Genomic DNA, 20,229 nt, shown 5'->3' with positions numbered 1-20,229 from the left:
GTATCATCCCGGGAGGAAAGAAATCGATGTAAACTGTAAAACTGTAGTTATCACCCCGAAGGCAGCATAGGATAGCGTGCCCTGTGTGATGGTAGTATAATTTAAAATGGAATTATATTTTCCTTACTGTTGCACGAGCCACCAATGACGATGAGGTGGTGGTGGTACCACGCACGCGCGGTGCATGTCACTCCCAGGGGCCCAGTGTGCTCCCCTTCTAAACTTGAGTCTTCAATCAGCCGGTGAGATCATTATATCGCGGCGCCATTATTACAGGGTTTTCCAGGAGTTCTCATAGCTGTGGGGCACTTTATTGACTCTTTCTTAATTGAAATGAACTTAATGTAATGGGAATTGGACTCTATAGCATCCTTGTTGGACAATTCCAATAGGATTTCCAGGTAGCTTGTCAAAACGGTGCCATAGAGTCCAATTTCCATCATATGAAGTTAACTTCCAATAGGAAGGAGTCAAGGAAGTGTCCCAAAATAATGAGAACCCCTGGTAAACCCTGTATATAGTGCTGTTGCAGTGGACTGAATGTCTGAAAAGCTCGGGAAAGCCTTTCCGACGACTTTCTGCACTGGAGAATGAATGGGGAGGGGAGGGGGGGTCTTCATGCATCGTCGTTGTCACTCATATTCGCGCGTTGGAAAATTGTTGAACGTGCACAGTATTAAACCGATTAATTGCGGGAGGGTCGTGCCATTTTCCCCCTTGTACCTTTTCCACCGAGCTGGTGGTGGAGTGTAAGTAAAGTGAGTGCATTTGTTGTTGTGTTAGCATTGACACCACACCAAGAGAGGAAACAAAGAGGCATAGCATGCATGTGGGAGAAGCAGCTTTCCAAGCTAGATTGTTCAACGTTAATTGTATTTCATTAAGTTTATGATTGTAGCAATCAAAACAGCAGATAGGTGACGATGTTCAAAAAGATATATACCTCCTCTGTAACAATACATGCTGTTGTATATACACAGTGGGTGGTGTTAATAATAATGTTGCTGATTATCTGTCGTCAATCTGACATATACAAAGCCTGCCCACTGTTTTGGAGCTTTCTGCCAGCGGGAAATTTTTCACTTGCATAGTTCAAGGTTTTCGTTACTGTGAACAAAAAAAGAAAAAAATATTTCTCGCATTCATTTCCCTGCTTTCTCTCGGAATAACGGTGTCACGTTGCACATGCTGCTCGGAAAGCTGTTTGTATGAACAAATAATCGATCAAGTAAAATAATATTGTACTGGGCATGACTGAATAAGACAAGATTTTTACACAATGTACAGGCCAAAGATACGTTGCGTTACATCAAACCATGTTATGATTAAATAATTGTGGTTGTAATGTTGTACCACATATATTACAAACGAAGCCAAAACAACACGAAACGAAACAAATCATCATTACTTTACTTCAAAATAATCGAATCAGAAAGCTGAACTGCGCTTATACCTGTTTGCACGGTTCTTTCGCAAGAAAACTCATACCACAGTAGCATAATTTTCACATTCTCCCGGCGAGAGTTCTCTTTCAACCATGAATTTTCCCAGTAAAGCTTCCCATTCCGTCGCGTTGTTCGCTGGGTTGTGCAAACTATTCTTTACAAGAAAAAACACCGTTGCTGTCAATTGTGCCTCGGTGAGCTTGATTGGTTTTGTTCCAGCATCACCCTTTCAGAAGTGACAGCATTTTCTTTTCCGGCTTAACTTCACCGCAACCAAGCCTCACTAGTCGCGGCGAGTTCGTTCGCTAGTTATCGATTGCATAAAATCGATTAAAAGTTGTGTTCATTGGCAAGTGTTGCACCGATTGTTGTGCGTTTAACTGGGTGGAAAGCGTAATGTCTATCCACGGTCGACCACACCCCCGTAATCATCGTGACGAAATTGGTGCCTTTGCGCAGCGATCAACCGTAACACTGATCTGTTTCGGTTAGAAAAGGAAGCCTTAGTCTTATAGGCTAGAGCTTTCCACGAAAAGTAAATGTTCCATATCGACAACGAAGGTGGGTTGTTTCCGTCATTCATTGATTTGAATGGTTGTGCGTTGATTAATTCAGCCTTTTCAATAGACGGCCGGCCGGAAGGCCTAATTAAGATAGCTTTTGTAAAACAGGTTAACATCAGATACAACAACAAAGAAGGATCATTTTCTTTGTGATAGCTCTGTTTTTGTTATGAGAAAAATGCGTTTTAATTACAATAATTATTCAACAACCTTTTCAACAATAATAAAACCAATAACTAATTTCTATTCGATCGTTTTTACCCTTTTTTGTTGCGAAAAACAGGACTCGGTGCCTTGAACACATCATCCCTGACCACACGGCGGGATTCGTTTGATCGCAATACATCGGCCTTCAGTCCCTCGCTGGACTACACCTCGGGTGCCTCGACCAACACGATGGCTATGAATGCGGCCGCGGCCGCAGCTACTGCTGCCGCTCGCAAGTGGCCAGTCGGTGCTGGGAACTACAGCGGTCTCGGTACGGTAGCGGCTGCCTCAGCCAGCCCGCTGGGACCGTCGCTAACGCCACCGCCGGTGTCTGGACTCGGTACGCTGGTAACGAGCCGCGCGCCCGGTGCCGAGACAAAGTACCGCCAGGTGAACCCGAGCCTCGTGCCCGGAATCTCGACCGGCAACGCAGCCATGTTTGGCTCGAACAACTGCGCCGCTCAGGCTATCCTGTCGCGGCTGTCTAGTGCAGTGGCACGCCCAACGACCGCACCTGCGCCCGCTCCAGCAGTGCCTGGAGCGGCACCAGGGCTCGACCGTCCGCCGGGCCGATCTCGCCTGCTCGAAGATTTCCGCAACCAGCGCTACCCGAACCTGCAACTGCGCGACCTGACGAATCACATCGTCGAGTTTTCGCAGGACCAGCACGGATCGCGCTTCATTCAACAGAAGCTGGAGCGCGCCATCAGCGTCGAGAAGCAGCTCGTGTTCAACGAAATACTGGGCGCCGCCTACAGTCTGATGACGGACGTGTTCGGCAACTACGTCATACAGAAGTTCTTCGAGTTTGGCTCACCGGAGCAAAAGCAGGCACTTGCCCAGCAGGTGAAGGGGCACGTACTGCCGCTAGCGTTGCAGATGTACGGCTGCCGTGTCATACAGAAGGCACTGGAAAGCATTCCGGCAGAGCAGCAGCAGGAGATTGTGCGCGAGCTGGACGGGCACGTGCTGAAGTGCGTTAAGGATCAGAACGGCAACCATGTGGTACAGAAGTGCATCGAATGCGTCGATCCGGTTGCGTTGCAGTTCATCATCGACGCGTTCCGCAACCAGGTGTACTCGCTCAGTACACATCCGTACGGTTGCCGAGTGATTCAGCGGATACTGGAGCACTGCACGCCCGAGCAGACGGCTCCGATTCTGGCCGAGCTGCACGCGAATACCGAGCACCTAATTCAGGACCAGTATGGAAACTACGTCATCCAGCATGTACTGGGTAGGTGGATCGTTTATCCAACGCGATGCATCATTTATGAGCAGGAATGTAATGGTGAGGACTGTTTTTCTTCTTTGTTTTTCACTTCAGAACATGGAAAACCCGAGGATAAATCAGCACTCATTGCCAGTGTGCGTGGAAAGGTGTTGATTCTGTCTCAGCACAAATTTGCATCCAATGTTGTGGAAAAGTGCGTCACACATGCCACACGTGCTGAACGGGCGCTGCTTATCGAGGAAGTTTGTTCGTTTAATGATTCGTAAGTATGCCTTCATGCGATAAAGAATGCCGTTGTCTTAGAGCGGCAATGCCCAGAGAGTCAAATATTCGGCTTGATATAAACATATCACATCGTTTCCCTTTTTTCTTTTCCTAATCCCAGCGGACTTCACGTCATGATGAAGGATCAGTACGCGAACTACGTGGTACAGAAGATGATTGACGTGTCCGAGCCGACGCAGCGAAAGGTGCTGCTGCATAAGATTCGGCCGCACATGAACTCGTTAAAGAAGTACACGTACGGCAAGCACATCATCGCCAAGTTGGACAAATTTACGTTAAAGACACCGAATTCACTGGCAGGCAATGGTGCCGGTGGGTCAGGTAATGCGGCCGCTGCCTCTGCGACCGGTGCAGCCGCAAATGGTACGGCTGGCTCGGCAGCCGGTGGTCCTGCTACCAACGGGACTAATGGTAGTGCAAATAGCACCACTGGTGAACTCACTGCCAATGGCCCCTCGAACGGGGCTGGTGTAAGCAACGGAGGAGGTAACGCCAATGGCGCGGGAGCTACTGCGACAGTTGGCAATTCGGCCAGCAATGGTGCCGGTGGTCCATCGAACGGTGTGACGACTAACAGCAACGCCAACGTTAGCGGCGGCACCAGCAACGGTGCCAGTGCTGGCCTGCGCCCAATTGGACCGCCTACCAATGGCGTTATGTAAGCAGGTTGAAGCCCGCCGCAACGCCTGTGGATTCGAATGGAAGGCTCGCAACGACCACTGGATAATGTGTAAATACTGTACGCTATCTTCGAATATTAACCCAGAGCAAATGCGCATACACACAGCTCAGTTTTCACCACAGAGGCCAATTTTGGGACTCGCTGTATGTTTTTTCTACGAACACATAATTGGGGACCGTACTGCTGAATACGGCTATAAAAAAGTACACATCAAACATTGTCCCTCATTTCCTAAACCTAGGACGTAAGAATGTGTGTGACTGCTCGCATCTTTAGCCTTTTACAAGACTCATCGTAATGCATCTTCTGAGTTTGGACCAGGGATCTAACTTTATGTTATTATATTTTTCTACTACGAGCTTGAAAACGCAAATACGTTGCGCCAGTGAAATACTAAGCGAGAATCGTCAGCGATAGAAAGAGTAATCACGAATGAGAAATTTATATTCGCTTTCGAACGTATAAAGTGAAGCTACTAGAAGCAGCGCGTGTATAAGTTTTCTGTATTTTGTGTGGGCCCCTCCATATATATATATATACATATGTTTTGTGTACATTTTTATCTCGCGTACGGTGTTAGATCTCAATTCTAGAAATGAAACGAAAACAGTAGCAAACAAAATCATTCGTTCACTTGCAACTAAACAGTGTACGAATTTGGTGTAAGAAATGAAGTGCTACACATACAAAAGAGAAACTTTGTGCATAGTTGTTTATTGATGCCTTGGTGTAAGTAGTGTATTATTTAGCGAAAAGAACAATTACTTGCAAAAGTGCTTTATAGCACTTCATTTGGCGAGATGAAATATGCAGGATGCAGGAAATCTCTGGCTAATTTCAGGTCATAGATAATCCATTTCGTTTCGTGATCGAGCACACGATACAACTTTAATCAGCTTCGTTTCATTGTACGTTGCAATAGTTGCGTTAATATCAGCGTTGATACTACAGGCAAATGAAATGGCATTGCGAAACCAATCGACGAACCCCTCCTTTGAAGTATATTACAATTACGGCTCATGATTAGCATGAAAATGGGCGTCCGATTGCAATTTACATTTACATGCAGCTCCAGCTCTTGATTTAGTTTATTGTATCCACAAACCGTAGTAGTACTGAAATTGGTACTACATACAGAACATAAAAAAAAAACAAGAGAACTGGAACTGTAAAATGCAGTGCAGTATAATGCCACGACTTGTTTGTAGAGACTAAGCATATATGAATACATGTAAAACGTAATATTTATGGCAACCTAAATACGCGCACACTCGCTAAATAACACATTTAAAGTGTAGAGACAAATTGGATACCAACATCTGTTCAATGACGAGGTGAAAGTGTAAACAATGGAGCTTACTATTTGTTGTGGAAAGTGTTTTGCTGTGTCGATAATCACGGAACATAAATAAACGTGGAGTGAAGGAAATTCGAATTCAATGAAGCCGTTATACAGTCTGAAGAGCTTACAGCTGCTACAAGGGATTAGGCTTGTATTGAAGGAGGCGGCCGAAGTCGTAGTTGCCAATAATGGCCATGCATTGCAAGCATGATGTTTGTCACAATGAACAAATCCAAGAGCAACCGCCGAGAGAGAAAGAGAGGATTAAGTAGTGTATGAACTGCTGTAGCGTATAGTAAAAAGGAAGAGCAGTATCAATTATTTTTAATTATTACTAGGAAGAAGCTGGCATAGGGATCATTTTTTCGAAAACAAAAATTAAGAGAACAAATATTAAAAAAATAAGTTAGCATCCACACAAATAGCAATGCTACGACGTGACTTTTTTTTCAAATTGAAACCAACTATCAATGACATAAATCGTGTTTGGACATACTATCCTCGACAAACGCTGGAGTGTATGCGTGCTCTATTTTGGTGGATGTCTGACTGCATAACGATGGATGAAAATTGACCGTATTTGTTAAAGAGCTAAAGCAAAATATCCATCGACCGGTGAATTTAGGATTACTCTAGTACAGTTTTATGTAAGCAAATGAAAAAAGAAATAATAACGGAAACCATTTACTGCCATCCCAGTCCAACGTAGTTTGTACTAATGCGCGGTCTGGTGATGTGCCGCTTTGGGCAAGCGTTTCATCTAGCTAATAGTAGAGCGTTACAGTTACATTTTCCACATACATTTACCAACTAAGGATGATGATAAAAACTCATTTCATTTATTCTTCTTACATCAGTTTCCGAAACTTGTAGAGTTTAGTCAGATTTAAGAGTTATAAAGTCGAACTTACATGAACTGTATCAATTAACAACGATAAGAAGCTCCGCTCTAGTTTGACCATTTTAATACAATAGAATTTTCTCACGAAAACGTGAAGCATCTGATTAAAAAATCGAACAACCCGCAGTAACAAGCAAATAGATGACTAAATATGTGAAGTATTTCTTATACTTTTTTTCCTCGTCAACTTGCCGGCGTCATGCTTGAAAAAGGAGGGAGTTTTCTGGTTCATAATAGTAATATACCTATCAAACCCCGTGAGCGGAATGGATAATTTCCACATAAAAGAACATAATCGTACGTTTGATAAATGGAGTAACTGTACTATTTTTAAGCACTTTGCGTATAGTCCTAGTTCTCTCACCGTAGTGATAGTACGTAATTAAAAAACGAATATAGCGCTATAATGGTACAGAAAACTAACACGATCGATTGCAACTGACCCGCTGAGATGAGAACAAGATAATTGAGGCGCATTTTCTTAGCTATTTTGGCACAGAAAGGGTGGCGAAGAGCGCGCCTCATCCAAGACTGGAGTTACGTAAGAACCGTGAATTTTAACGCAAATTTAGCGAATGAACAAGTAACAACTTCTACGTGTGTGTGGTGGCAAATGTTAGGCATCCTCGCATTTGTTGAAAACTGCCCGTGGGTTTTGTATGAATGTGAATTAGATTGTCCTTTGTATGAAATATGCTAACTTTTTTTTTGCATCAAAAGTTGCATTAAACAATTTTTAAATTGGAATTAGCTTAACAGATAAAGTTATTTTAGTGTCCTTTTTAAGCGTATTAAAATTAATTATACGAAATACTTAGTAAAATATTTTCTTTTTTGCATATTCAGAGCAAAATTGGTTCCTTCTTGGTAATGCTTAAATTATATTTTTCAATATACAAAAATGTTATTGGAGCATAAAGCATAGAGATGAATCGTGTTTTGCTAAGCGGAAAAAATACCATTACAGTAGAAAAAGTTTTTTTTGTCCCTAATTATGTTCGTTCATACTAACAGGATCGCGGACATATGCAACACAACCCGTTGAGCTATTAAGCATGCAGTTGTACATTCATGCAGTGGTGGGATGGAACACCTTACTGTATGGGTTTTAGATGCTGCTTTAAAATGAATCTATAAATATATAAATATATAAAGAAAATATTTGTGCTATGTTAAATCAATTATGAACAGTGAAAATAACTATTGTGGGCTTGTAGCAATGCCTCATGACTATATACATATTCCTCATAATGGATAGACTTTCTTAGAAACGATTTTCTAGACTTTAATATAAAAAACTGGTTAAAAACCTGTCACAGGACAGTGGAAAAAAGTAACAAAACATTAAACACCTGGATTGACCGATGGAAAATCATCATATTTAAAAAAAAAAAAAGAAAAATTGGGATAACAGATAATGAGCTACGAAGATGACATAGAAATGCTTCACTGAAACGTTTGAAACCGAACTCTACCGAAGTTGGTATATACAAATGTCCTTCCATTTGTTTCGTTTTCTTTGTACACACAAACACGTTCAATGCAAGCATTATGAGTTGATTAAACCATTTTAGCGAGTCCGTACGGAGAAACGAATGTTGTAAACATTTGTGACCATGAAACAGGCGATCTGAAAAACAAAAACTGGTGTGTGTGTGTGCACATGGCAAACGATCAAGTTGTATATCGCTGTACAAAATTTATATAGTTATTTTATACTACCTACCCTACCAGAAACTCAGAACCCAACAGAGACATTTCTTGTAAAAGTGCGGCAATTAGCAAACTCACACCATCGTACGAAAACATACGAACAAACTCAAATGGCCCGTATGCAAATCATGATGAATCAGCAGCATCAAGCCGAATCAAAATCACCACACAACCATTACAAAGTAAAATAGATCTCGCGTATGAAGACCGTCAGTATCGGGAGTATATGTGGTCGAGGCGTAAATTCTTAAAATTTAACCAATTTGCCAGCAGTTCAATAGATGAGATTGACAAAGCGCGCGTGTATGGGTGTGCGTTAAGGAGAAGCATTTTGAATAGTGTTTGATTGTACATTAGAATTCTTAGATACAAAAAAAAAGAAAAACCAGTTGTAGAAATCCTTCGTAAATATTACAAAATGCATCCAACTTGCGTTACAGAGAAGCGTAGGAACGATATTTATAAGGTGTGTACGCGTGTGTGTGCGTGTGTGAGTTCTTGACCTTTATGCAAAAGTGTCTAGGTGGAAAAGAGAAAACAGTGAAACTAAAGCTACAGTATCCAGGTTGAGTAGAATAATAGAAAAGACCTCACGAAAATGACAACCCAAAACTTCTCAAGACCAATTGATGGGAACGGTTTAAAAAGTGTGTATAATTCTCTGTACAAACCACCAAAAGAGCACTTATTTATCAAGGAAAGTACGCAATGTCTGCAGAGTAAATAGTGGTAAAAAATAGGCGAAACACCATAAATCGATTCAGCAATGCAAATATCAGGACAGCAAAAGCAGAAACAGAGAGCATGAACCATTCTAACACGAAAAACCCAACAGCGATCAATCGAAAATAGAAGCCAATGTAAATACAACAATATCCACACTGCGCGAAGAAGCGCGTACATTTTGTGTGTGACGTTGGACTGAACATACATACTACATGAGATAAGAAATAATACCCACAATACACGCAATACCACCTCCAAAAACTGGACTGTACTACAAACACATGTCACATGGAATAGAGAACAGAAACACAACTTTCCCCACAGAGTAGGGAAGACACTCGCATACTCCTCAAAACTAGGAATGTGTAAAAGAAAAACCTTGTAGAAAATCGCCATACTACCATCACTACAAAACCACCACCACCACCACCACCCACCCCCACCACCACGACCCTTGAGATCACTTTTATACATTCTTACCGCACACACGCCGGAAAGTTTAAAGAAGATGTGTAAAATGTGCTGTACAAATAATAGAACACAAACCAAGGGGAGGAGGATGTGGAACGAAAAAAAACCGCTATCAAGTGTTCTTCTCAGGTTAGATTTGTTTTCTCTATAATGGATTGTAAAATGGGAGGAGTGAAGGGAAAGGCATAGGAATGTAAAGAACAAAGCTCGCTCTGCACCACGTGTGTGTGTGTGTGTGCTATCGACATTACACCGATTGCGCAAAGCTTGTTAACACCGGGAATGACGGGGTTTTGGGTTAGGTGAGCAAGGTAGTCAAAAAGGGTAGAAAAATACTGAACACGTGAGTAATGGAAGCATGGTCTAACAAGCTTAGAATCACCTTGTAAAAATATATGTAATTTTTGTTGTACAATTCAGCTAAATAGGGGAAAATTATGGCTCCTGGAGAGAAGAGAATGTAATCTAGACCAGCAAATCACTCGGGAGAAGATAGTACATATGGTTCTCAGTATGCATTTCATTTAATTTCAATTTTGCCCACACTATGGTTTAAAATTGTTACGTTGTACAATTATTCTTACGAACCTCTAAAAAACTGTGTTCGTTTGTTGTTTATGTCTGTAAAATTAATCGAATCCAAGACAAATGTAATCTAACGAGTTTGGGCTTTGATAGCAAGGAAAGGAAATTAATCTAAGTTAAGAAGACCGCACTCTTCCTCTCTTAATCTTTCTCATTCTCTTCAGGATGCCTGTTACTGTTCATAGACCATTCGGGAAAACTGCATGCACTGATACTGAGTTGTTGTATAACTTCATCGTTTGATTGTTTTGTTTAGCTAAGCCCAGAAAAGAAGCGAACGAATACAACACTAACCCACACACACACCAGCTAGAATGCGGGACATTTTGTGAAAATTTGTACAAAAATCATCATCTCCACTAATAACAACAAGCCCCAACGACTGGCTCGAAAGGTAGCGGGAAAGCGGAAAAACCACACACACACACTCACACAGCCCAAAAGAGATTGTAAACATCTCTATGTGCCCAAAACAGACATCACCACCCCTAAAACAGTGCTTCGCTTCTACCTCTACAATATGCCCTGCCTTCATCCTCGGAAATCGTGTGATATGTACAGTGAAAGTGTGTAACATAACAAAAGTGAGAAATTCGGATTCTCCTACAAACAAGAGGAACGAAACTGGCAGTGAATGTGCAAAATGAAAAACATATGCATTTTATGACAAATTTCCTTTTTCTCCTTTAAAAAGTGGTTTAACAAAAAACAAATCAGCAGTCTCACAATTCCTCTGTCTTAAGTCCTCCGAAAAGGCGAAAGAATTCAAAATTGTCTCCTTTCGCAGAGTCTTGCAAACTTCCAAAATTCGATGGGCTTTCATCTCTGTACTTTTAACAGTGTAAAAACGTGATCCCAACTCGCTGTGGTAAAGCCGCTTTCCCCCGACCATTAAGACTCCGTTTGTTGGCTGGTTTGCTCTTGTGTGTAAAGATTAATAGTCGCTCCCCTCCCCCCAGTGCAAATACGGCGACATTTTGTTAAAATTGTTTTTAACTGTAAAAAAGTGAAAGGAAACACTAACACATACAATTCATAATAAAAATCTGCGCAAAATATACCCCCCCCCTCCCTCCACCCTCCCTGCAGCGCCTTACCCCTACCCCGCAAACAGACAAAATACAAAGTCCCATGAATTAGAATCTTTATCTGGTGTATTGTAAAATTAAAGAAAATAAGTGGGTGAATCGATTAAACGAAGCAGCATTGAAATTGGCATTGAAATTCTGCAACCACAACAACCACACGATCTGTGATTTTTTTCTACTTGAACTGCAAGACACACCAGTAATATGCTACATAATCTACCACCCTTTTCCTTCCACCTTATCCTCCGCTCCAGCAAAGCTCTCACACCTCGAATCCTTTGCCGTGTACCCAGGTCCAACTACGGGTCCAATGTTTCGATACGAAAAAAGAAAGGATTATCGGCACAACATCCTAGGAAAACAGACACTTGTGGGTATGGGAGGCGCACCCTCCGTTGATTGTAAAATCGTGTAATTGTTGTGTAAAATTTGCCTACTGCTCTAAATTGCATTGCTTGTAAAGTGTACATTCGCAAACTAAAATTAAAACTTTTATTTTTTCGTGACGATGTTCCAATCTAAGTTAGATACCTTCCGATTCAGATCGAGAGATCAACTACAAGCACTTCGATAACCTTCAACATGGAACGAATTATTTGCAATAGAAAAGATCCCTATTCTGTTATTAGTGTCGTTCTATTTTAACGCTGTTAAATGCAAAAATATCCTCTCCTTTTCTCTTCAACGTTTATCTCTCTCACTACCTCTGTACATTAGGACACTAACGCTCCACTTTTGTATTAAAATTCATCTCCCTCCCCCCGCAAATCAACAAGTGTACTTCTTATAAGAGCTAGAACGACTCATGAAAAAGGAAAAAAGAGAAAGGTTTACGGGCATAACATAGAACAACTGATCTTCGTAATGGAGCGACAAACAAAATACATATTGAAAAATGCTCTACAAGGAAAACTAAAGCAACAACTACAAAAAGGTGGTAGGAAACAAAGCATAAAACTATGCGAAACATGCATAACCTAAAACCCTGACACAACGCGCAATGTTGAGACAAGAATGAAATGGAAGTGTAAAAATGGAAAAGAGAACGAAAGAGAAAAAGTTGTAGAAAAAACAAATTTAGCTTGAGCTAATGTAATAAAAGATACAACAGGAAGGAGAAAACAGAAAAGAACGTATAAAGTATAAATATGTCACCGAATAACACAGCAAAAATAAAGTGTATTGGAAAAGAAAGGACAGATACATAAAAATGAAAGCGAGGTCAAACAACAACTGTAAATGAAAAATAAAACACAAGTTGCAATATTAGAACCGACAAAAGATATCGAATTGCGTTAAAACAACTCACAACACACAATGGAAATTTATCAGAGATTAAACTAAAATTACCTTATAAAAATGTTCATACAAAATTTTTGTTAAGACCTTCTGCATGCAACTGCAAGACGGTTAACACAAGTGAAATTGAACGTTTTTCGTTTATTGAAATTGATTTTTTTTCTTAGCTAATTTAGTAAGTTTTGCATAGTTTTTTTTTTTCGTTCTATTAACTTATCCTCATTTTTTGTTTTTTTACAATTCAATGATTTTGTATCCGTACGAATTTAGTTATTTAAATCGCGGTAGCATTTTTCTATTAAAACAACATATATTGTGAAGGTGCACAGCGTATGCAAACACACTTTGCTATCCAATACTTGGGACACCTGTCGTTTATGTGTATGTGTGTAGGAGTGTGCACGCTAGCATTTTTTGTGTGTGTGTGTGTTTGTTGTTTTATGTTTTTAATCGTGTTTTCGTTTTTCATTTTGAAAGTAAACCAGTTTTAGTGAGTGTTTCAATCATCCATCGTGTGTAACCAATCGATTTTAGAAGCAACTCTGAGTAAATAAAACGACTCAACCAGCAACAGCAATACAGAATTAAAATAGAAAATACAAAACGATCAACAATAACGTTAGAAGAATGGAAATACAGCAAACAGAATAAAAAGAAGAGAAAAAGGAAGCAAAAACATATGCGACTAAGAACAAACAACACAAACATAATGAAGCATAAGGAACACACACTCACACACGGCTATAAATAATTATAAAAACAATATATAAATATGAAAGTAATATTAATTTGAACATAACTATAAATATTATAATACTATCAAACAAATAAATTTTCTGTAACATTGAAGAAATAATAATCCTTTTGCTGTTTTTGTTAAGCTTATTTTACATTGAATAATCATGATGTATCACACGTTTGTTGGCTTCATCGGTCAATGTGTCATCGTGGCCTTAATGGCTAACGCATCGTATTTTGCAATTTTGCCTATCACGGCTCAGGATTGTTTATCTTATCAATCGTACGCATGGAATAAATCTCGTAGCTATTCCATTTCCAGAAGTGATCTTGGATCAATTCAAGTTCTGAAAATGATACGAAAAGAAAAATCAAACCCAATAAGGTCTTGTAACGGTTTTATCACTGACTCTATGGTATCTGGGAACTGTTTTCGTTCCTATCCGTGCTCAACAGATAATAATGGACCAAGGACATTTTCCCAAACTTATCGAGCTGGAGAAACTGATTACCAATCCTGGACCTGGAAGTTGTGTTAGAACTGATTTATGTTCAACAACTGGTGACGAGTTGCCGTTTAGGAACACAGTGTTGTAATCCTATGCAGTGCTGCAAAATGTCATTGCCAATGTCATAACTAAATCTGACTGAAGCAAAATCCATGTCAGCGTCACGAACTCAATTGTGACAATCAGAGGTGATGCTTAAACAGTTGGTGTGTCCAATACATGTTTAGTGACATTTTAGCAACCAATGCTTTATCAGTCACTTTGTCATGACGTTTTTTTTACTGTGATCAGTTCCCCAATATGTCACTGACATAATCATGACAAATTCCGGCTGCATCAAAATCCATGTCAGCGTCACGAGCTCCACTGTGATGATCAGAGATGAGACTCAAACAGTTGTTGCGACCATCACATGCTTGGTGATATTTTTTGTAATTATCATATCTGTTGCGACGAAACCGTTCGACACCCTTGGCGTTTGAACACCCCTGACGAGACGAAAGTCATACAGGGCGAACGTCAAGAGAATCGCAGCGAAACGGGAGAAGCAATCCAACCAGCGAGGAGTAAGGAGCAAATACCAAGCCATAAGCGTAACACGGATATTAATTAATTAATATTAAGTAAGCGTTAAAACTCAGATTAGTGAAGGGACGAGAAAAGTAAGTGAAAAGGTGAAATCAAATGTGATCGTGTTATAATATGTATGAAATATAGTTTCAGAACCGTTTCAAAGGCGGTTAGCGAAAATTCATCCCAACAAATTCTGAAATTTTCTCTCACGTAAGAGAAAGAGATAGAAGGATGGACACTACACCGAAGTGCCAGCTGTGTAGCCAACCACAGGATGAGAAAGCCACGATGGAGAAGTGCTGCTTGTGCACAAAATGGGAACATGCTACGTGTGCGGGACTGACCGTTACCGTCAAAGATCCAGCATCAAGGTATGTATGCTCCGCGTGCAGAATGAAGCAGGAGTCCACGGCTGCCAAATTCCGTGACGATCGGGACACAGCCAGCTTGAAACCCGCTACGCGATCGAGGAAGGGGTCAACGGCCTCCACTAAGCGAAGCGAGAAGATTGCACCAGTAAGTGTTACATCAACTATCCTCTCACTAAACGTGGAAGAGAAGCTTAAGCTAGTGGAAGAGGAACAACGGATGCGAGAGAGGGAGATCGCAGAAAAGCGAGAGATCGCATGTCGTGAGAACGCAGAGCTGATACGTCAGTTAGAAGAGAAGAAAAAGCTTGCCGAAGAGGAGAGTATTCTTCGGGAGAAATCACTCAAAGCCGAAGCTGAGATGAAGGCTCAAGAACAGAGTATACGTCGTGAGTCCCTGGAGAGAAAGCGCGAAATCATGAGAGAACTATCTCAAGCCAGCCGAGCGGGCTCAGAGGTCAGTTATAGCGAGAAAATAGTGTGCTGGCTAAAAACTGGCCAAGGATCGACTGATGAAGAAATATCACCTCGTGAAGACACTCTCTCCAAACCCGGAGTATCTAATATAAAACCTCTAGCGACGTCAAGTGTCGAGGGACAAGCGAGCGAAGAAAAGAAAGATGAAAGCGAAAGGAAGGGAAAGAAGGCTTGTCTGGAAGGCAAATCGCTGCGCGTCACGTCCTTGGCAAAGAAGTGTCGATATTTAGTGGGGATCCGGAAGAGTGGCCGCTGTTTCTTAGTACTTTCGAGGAAGCGGCCAAAACGTGTGGATTTAGTAGTGCTGAGAATCTAATAAGATTGCAAAGATGCCTTAAGGGCAATGCGCTTGAACTGGTGAAGGGTCAACTGACGATAAAAGAGAACGTACCAGATGTGATAGAATCGTTAAGATGGTTTACGGAAAACCGAGCCTACTGATTCGTTCACTTTTAAACAAAATTCGTAACTTGCCACCCCCGAGACCGGATAAAATGAGAACCGTTATAGAGTTCGGGTTAGCAGTGAAAGCACTAACAAACCAGATGAAGGCAGCTAAACTGAACGCGCACCTGAACAATCCAATGCTGTTAGAAGAGTTGGAAGAGAAGCTGAGCGGGGAGATGAGGCTGAACTGGGCTGCATTTCAGGAAGAGAAAGCAGCGGACGGGTTGGAAGGGTTTAGTACCTATGTAAACAACCTGGCAAGGCGCGCTTGTGCGGTGACAAACGATCTGAGAGAGATAAGCAGAATAGGAGAAACTAGAAGAAAAAATACGGCCGTCTTGAATACGCATGCTACAACAAATTTCGAAGCGTCGCAGAGAAATGAGAGAGCAGCATCTCTATCTCGACCATCTAGTACGCCACATAAGAAAACCTGTGCGGTATGTCAGCGTGAGGGGCATCGTGTCTACGAGTGTGAGCAATTTAAAGCTGCAGATGTGAGTGATCGCTGGAAATTTGTGAACACGAAATCCCTATGTAGAACATGCCTCAACAACCACGGCAAATGGCCTTGCAAGTCATGGCATGGCTGTGGGGTGGATGGATGCCGCTTACGCCACCACAAGCTGTTACATTCCCCGTCGACAACCGAAGATGCCGTAAGTGCGTGCGCAACACATGCAAATGAGGTAAATTCTATTAGTCCTTTATTCCGAATCCTACCCGTTACCCTGTACCATAACAACAACTCTCTAACAATATACGCTTTCGTAGATGAAGGATCGACATACTCACTAATCGACGAATCAATAGCAACAGAGTTGGGTGTACACGGTCAAAAAACACCACTAACGCTGCAATGGACAGGACATGTAACGAGGAAAGAGCACAACTCCGAAGTAATAAACCTTCATATTTCCGGAAAAGATAGAAACACGAGGTACAGATTAGAGAACGTCAGAACGGTCGGCCGGCTAATGCTCCCAACACAGACACTAAATTACGAAGCACTGCAACAAAGACATATACACCTTAGAGGGCTGCCGATACAGAGCTACACACACGTGCAGCCACAGCTCCTGATCGGGTTGGACAACATTCGAGTCAGGGTACCGATCAAGCTCCGTGAAGGACAACCGTCCGATCCCATTGCTGCCATGTGTCGACTAGGTTGGTCGATCTATGGAGAAGAGTCCCAAAAGGGGTACCGACAGCGCTTGTAAATTTTCACGCCGCACCGCCAATAGATAGTGACAGAGAAGTAAACGATCAACTGCGAGACTACTTTACGATAGAGGACTATGGCACGAAAACGGCAAGTGGAATTTTGGACTCAGAAGAAGAAAAGCGTTCAAACCTCTTGTTGAGAGAAACCACAAAACGAGTAGATTCAGGTAACTGCTTCGAAACAGGCTTATTATGGAACACCGATTGCCCAAACTTTCCCGACAGTTATCCTATGGCCGTTAGACGAATGGAAGCATTAGAAGAAAAAGTACGACAGACTATTAGTGAGTACGAAACAAAAGGCTACGCACACAAAGCCAGTCTTACAGAACTCTCCGCAGTGGAGGTAGGAAAAGTATGGTACTTACCGTTGGGAATTGTACAGAACCCGAAGAAGCCGGGTAAGATTAGACTGATATGGGATGCAGCAGCCAAGGTCTCAGGAGTATCGTTTAACTCAAAAATGCTGAAAGGTCCAGACCTATTGACCCCGCTGCCACAAGTACTAAGCCAATTTAGACAGTTTCCCGTAGCGGTATCAGGCGACATAATGGAAATGTTCCATCAAATAAAATTCGACACCCCGATCGCCAATCGCAACGTTTTGTGTACAGAAACAGACCGTCAGACCATATGCAAGTATACGTTATGGATGTAGCGACATTCGGTTCAACGTGTTCGCCTGCCTCGGCACAATACGTAAAAAATTTGAACGCACAAGAATACATAGAAAAGTTTCCCCGAGCCGCAAAGGCGATAATTGATAACCACTACGTAGATGATTATCTGCAGAGTTTCACCACGGTAGCAGAAGCTATAGAGGTAACGAAAGAAGTAAAGCACGTACATTCGAAGGGAGGATTTACGCTTCGGCGATTCCTATCTAACTCCGCAGAAGTGCTGAACAGTATTGGAGACCCCGCCGAAGAGACCTCTAAAGATCTGATGTTGGAAAGAGGAGAAAACACCGGATCGGTCCTAGGAATGAAATGGAAGATAAAAGAAGATGTCTTCACATTCTCCTTCTCCTCAAACGAAAATATACGACATATTCTCCGCGAACATCACATTCCCACAAAACGAGAGGTTCTGAGGGTGGTAATGAGTCTGTTTGATCCCATGGGACTAATATCGTTTTTCCTCGTACATGGAAAAACTCTTATTCAGGATATGTGGGTAAAGGGTATTGAATGGGACGACCAAATACCAACCGACTTGTGTCAACGATGGGGGGAGTGGATAAAACTACTACCACACTTAGAAAAATTACGCATACCGAGATGCTATTTTCGTTCCCCATACCCCGAAAACCTTCATGATCTGCAACTGCATGTGTTCGTAGACGCAAGTGAAACCGCGTACTGTTCCGTTGCCTATTTTCGGATAGAGATTGATGGAATGATTCATGTTGGGCTTATAGGTGGAAAAACTAAAGTAGCCCCTATAAAAACCATCTCTATCCCAAGGCTCGAGCTGAAGGCGGCAGTCCTAGGAGTTCGAATGTTAAACGTTATAAGAGATAATCATTCCTTCCCTATAAAACGCCATATACTTTGGACTGATGCGAGCGTGTGCTTGACGTGGATACAATCAGCAAATCCTCGACGGTATCAACAGTTCGTTTCGGTACGGCTGGGGGAAATTCTGACATCAACCGAACCACGAGACTGGAGGTGGGTGCCCTCGAAACAAAATGTGGCCGACTTAGCGACTAAGTGGAATAACGGGCCCGAGTTGACGATGGACAATCCGTGGTTACGTGGCCCCTCCTTCCTACACGAATCTGAGGCACGATGGCCGGCAAAACAATCAGTCTCCGATACCGATGAAGAAGTACGAGCGACACATCTACATATTCGCCCAGTGAACCCACCAATCGATCTAGCGCGGTTCAACTACTGGAGGAAACTTCTTAGATCTGTTGCTTACGCTATTCGGTACATAGAAAATTTGCGGCGCAAAGTGTCCAGTACACCTTTGGAGGTTGGAATACTCAAGCAGAACGAGCTGCGTAAAGCAGAATTGGCGCTATGGAAGTTTGCGCAACACGAAGCCTTCCCAGAAGAGGTGACGAAACTGAGCAAGACACTTGGAGGCCCGGACGAACGGCACGGGAATGTCCGCAAATCCAGTCCTATCTATAAAAAGTGGCCCTTCATGGACGAAGAAGGTGTACTAAGGATGAGAGGACGGATCGGTGCATCAATCTACGCTACCTTTGCAGCTAAGTACCCAGTTTTACTTCCCAAAAATAATCACCTTACGTTCCTTATTGTAGGTTGGTACCACTACCAGTATCGACATGCAAACAGAGAGACAGTAGTGAACGAAATACGCCAATGCTTTGACATCCCCAATCTACGAGCATTAGTAAAGAAGGTGGCCGATGCATGCCCGTACTGTCGAGTGATGAGAAGGTATCCGAGGCCGCCACCGATGGCTTCCCTCCCAAAAATGCGCCTGGCAGCCTTCACCAAGCCGTTTACCTACACCGAGTGGATTATCTCGGTCCAGTACTAGTGCGTGTAGGTCGAGCTAATGCAAAACGTTGGATAGCACTCTTCACGTGCTTAACAGTGAGGGCCGTGCACTTAGAAGTAGTTTATTCTCTGAGCACAGAATCTTGTATTATGGCAGTAAAGCGATTCATTGCTAGAAGAGGCACGCCCATAGAGTTTTGGTCTGACAACGCGACTTGCTTTCAAGGAACTAGCAATGAAATTAAAGAAGAGATCAGTAGCGCACTTGCAGTTACATTTATAAGCCAAATAACTAACTGGAAATTTATACCACCTGCAAACACCACACATTGGTGGCGCTTGGGAAAGACTAGTTAGGTCAGTCAAAACGGCAATCAGTACAGTAATAGACTCACCGCGGAAGCCAGATGATGAAACGTTAGAAACAATATTGTTAGAAGCTGAAGCAATGATAAACGCCAGACCCTTAACGTATATTCCGCTTGAATCAGCCGACGAAGAGGCGTTAACACCAAATCACTTCCTGTTAGGCAACTCAAACGGAACAAAACAAATACTTTCACCCGAAGTAGAGCAGAAAGCAACACTCAGGAGTAGCTGGAAACTAGCGAGGTATATTACCGAACAGTTTTGGCAAAGGTGGCTTAAAGAATATCTCCCGGTCATTACAAGAAGAAGTAAATGGTTCAAAGAAGTCGAAGACTTGAAGATAGGAGATCTTGTGATCATAATAGGAACTACACCAAAAGACCAATGGACCAGGGGGAAAATAGAAAAGGTCACACCAGGGAAAGATGGGAGAGTTAGAGAGGCTTTAGTACGCACGTCGAACGGTCTACAACGACGATCAGCGAGCAGGCTTGCTGTTT

General features: G+C 42.2%; 1 protein-coding gene across 1 annotated transcript; it reads left to right on the top strand.

The window, feature by feature from the left end:
- Positions 1–2,284: 2,284 nt before the first annotated feature.
- On the top strand, positions 2,285–5,033 carry LOC121601805 (maternal protein pumilio-like; the record flags this gene model as incomplete). The annotated part of the gene is made up of 3 exons (XM_041930602.1): positions 2,285–3,452; positions 3,543–3,711; positions 3,835–5,033. Coding segments are annotated over 3 exons (1,899 nt in total), but the record flags the coding sequence as incomplete, so codon positions are not given.
- Positions 5,034–20,229: the final 15,196 nt, after the last annotated feature.

This window comes from Anopheles merus, unplaced genomic scaffold (genome assembly GCF_017562075.2).
Source record: "Anopheles merus strain MAF unplaced genomic scaffold, AmerM5.1 LNR4000186, whole genome shotgun sequence".
Taxonomy (NCBI): Eukaryota; Metazoa; Arthropoda; class Insecta; order Diptera; family Culicidae; genus Anopheles; species Anopheles merus.
Note: the sequence above shows the minus strand (reverse complement) of the source record. Positions and strands in the feature narration are given on the sequence as shown.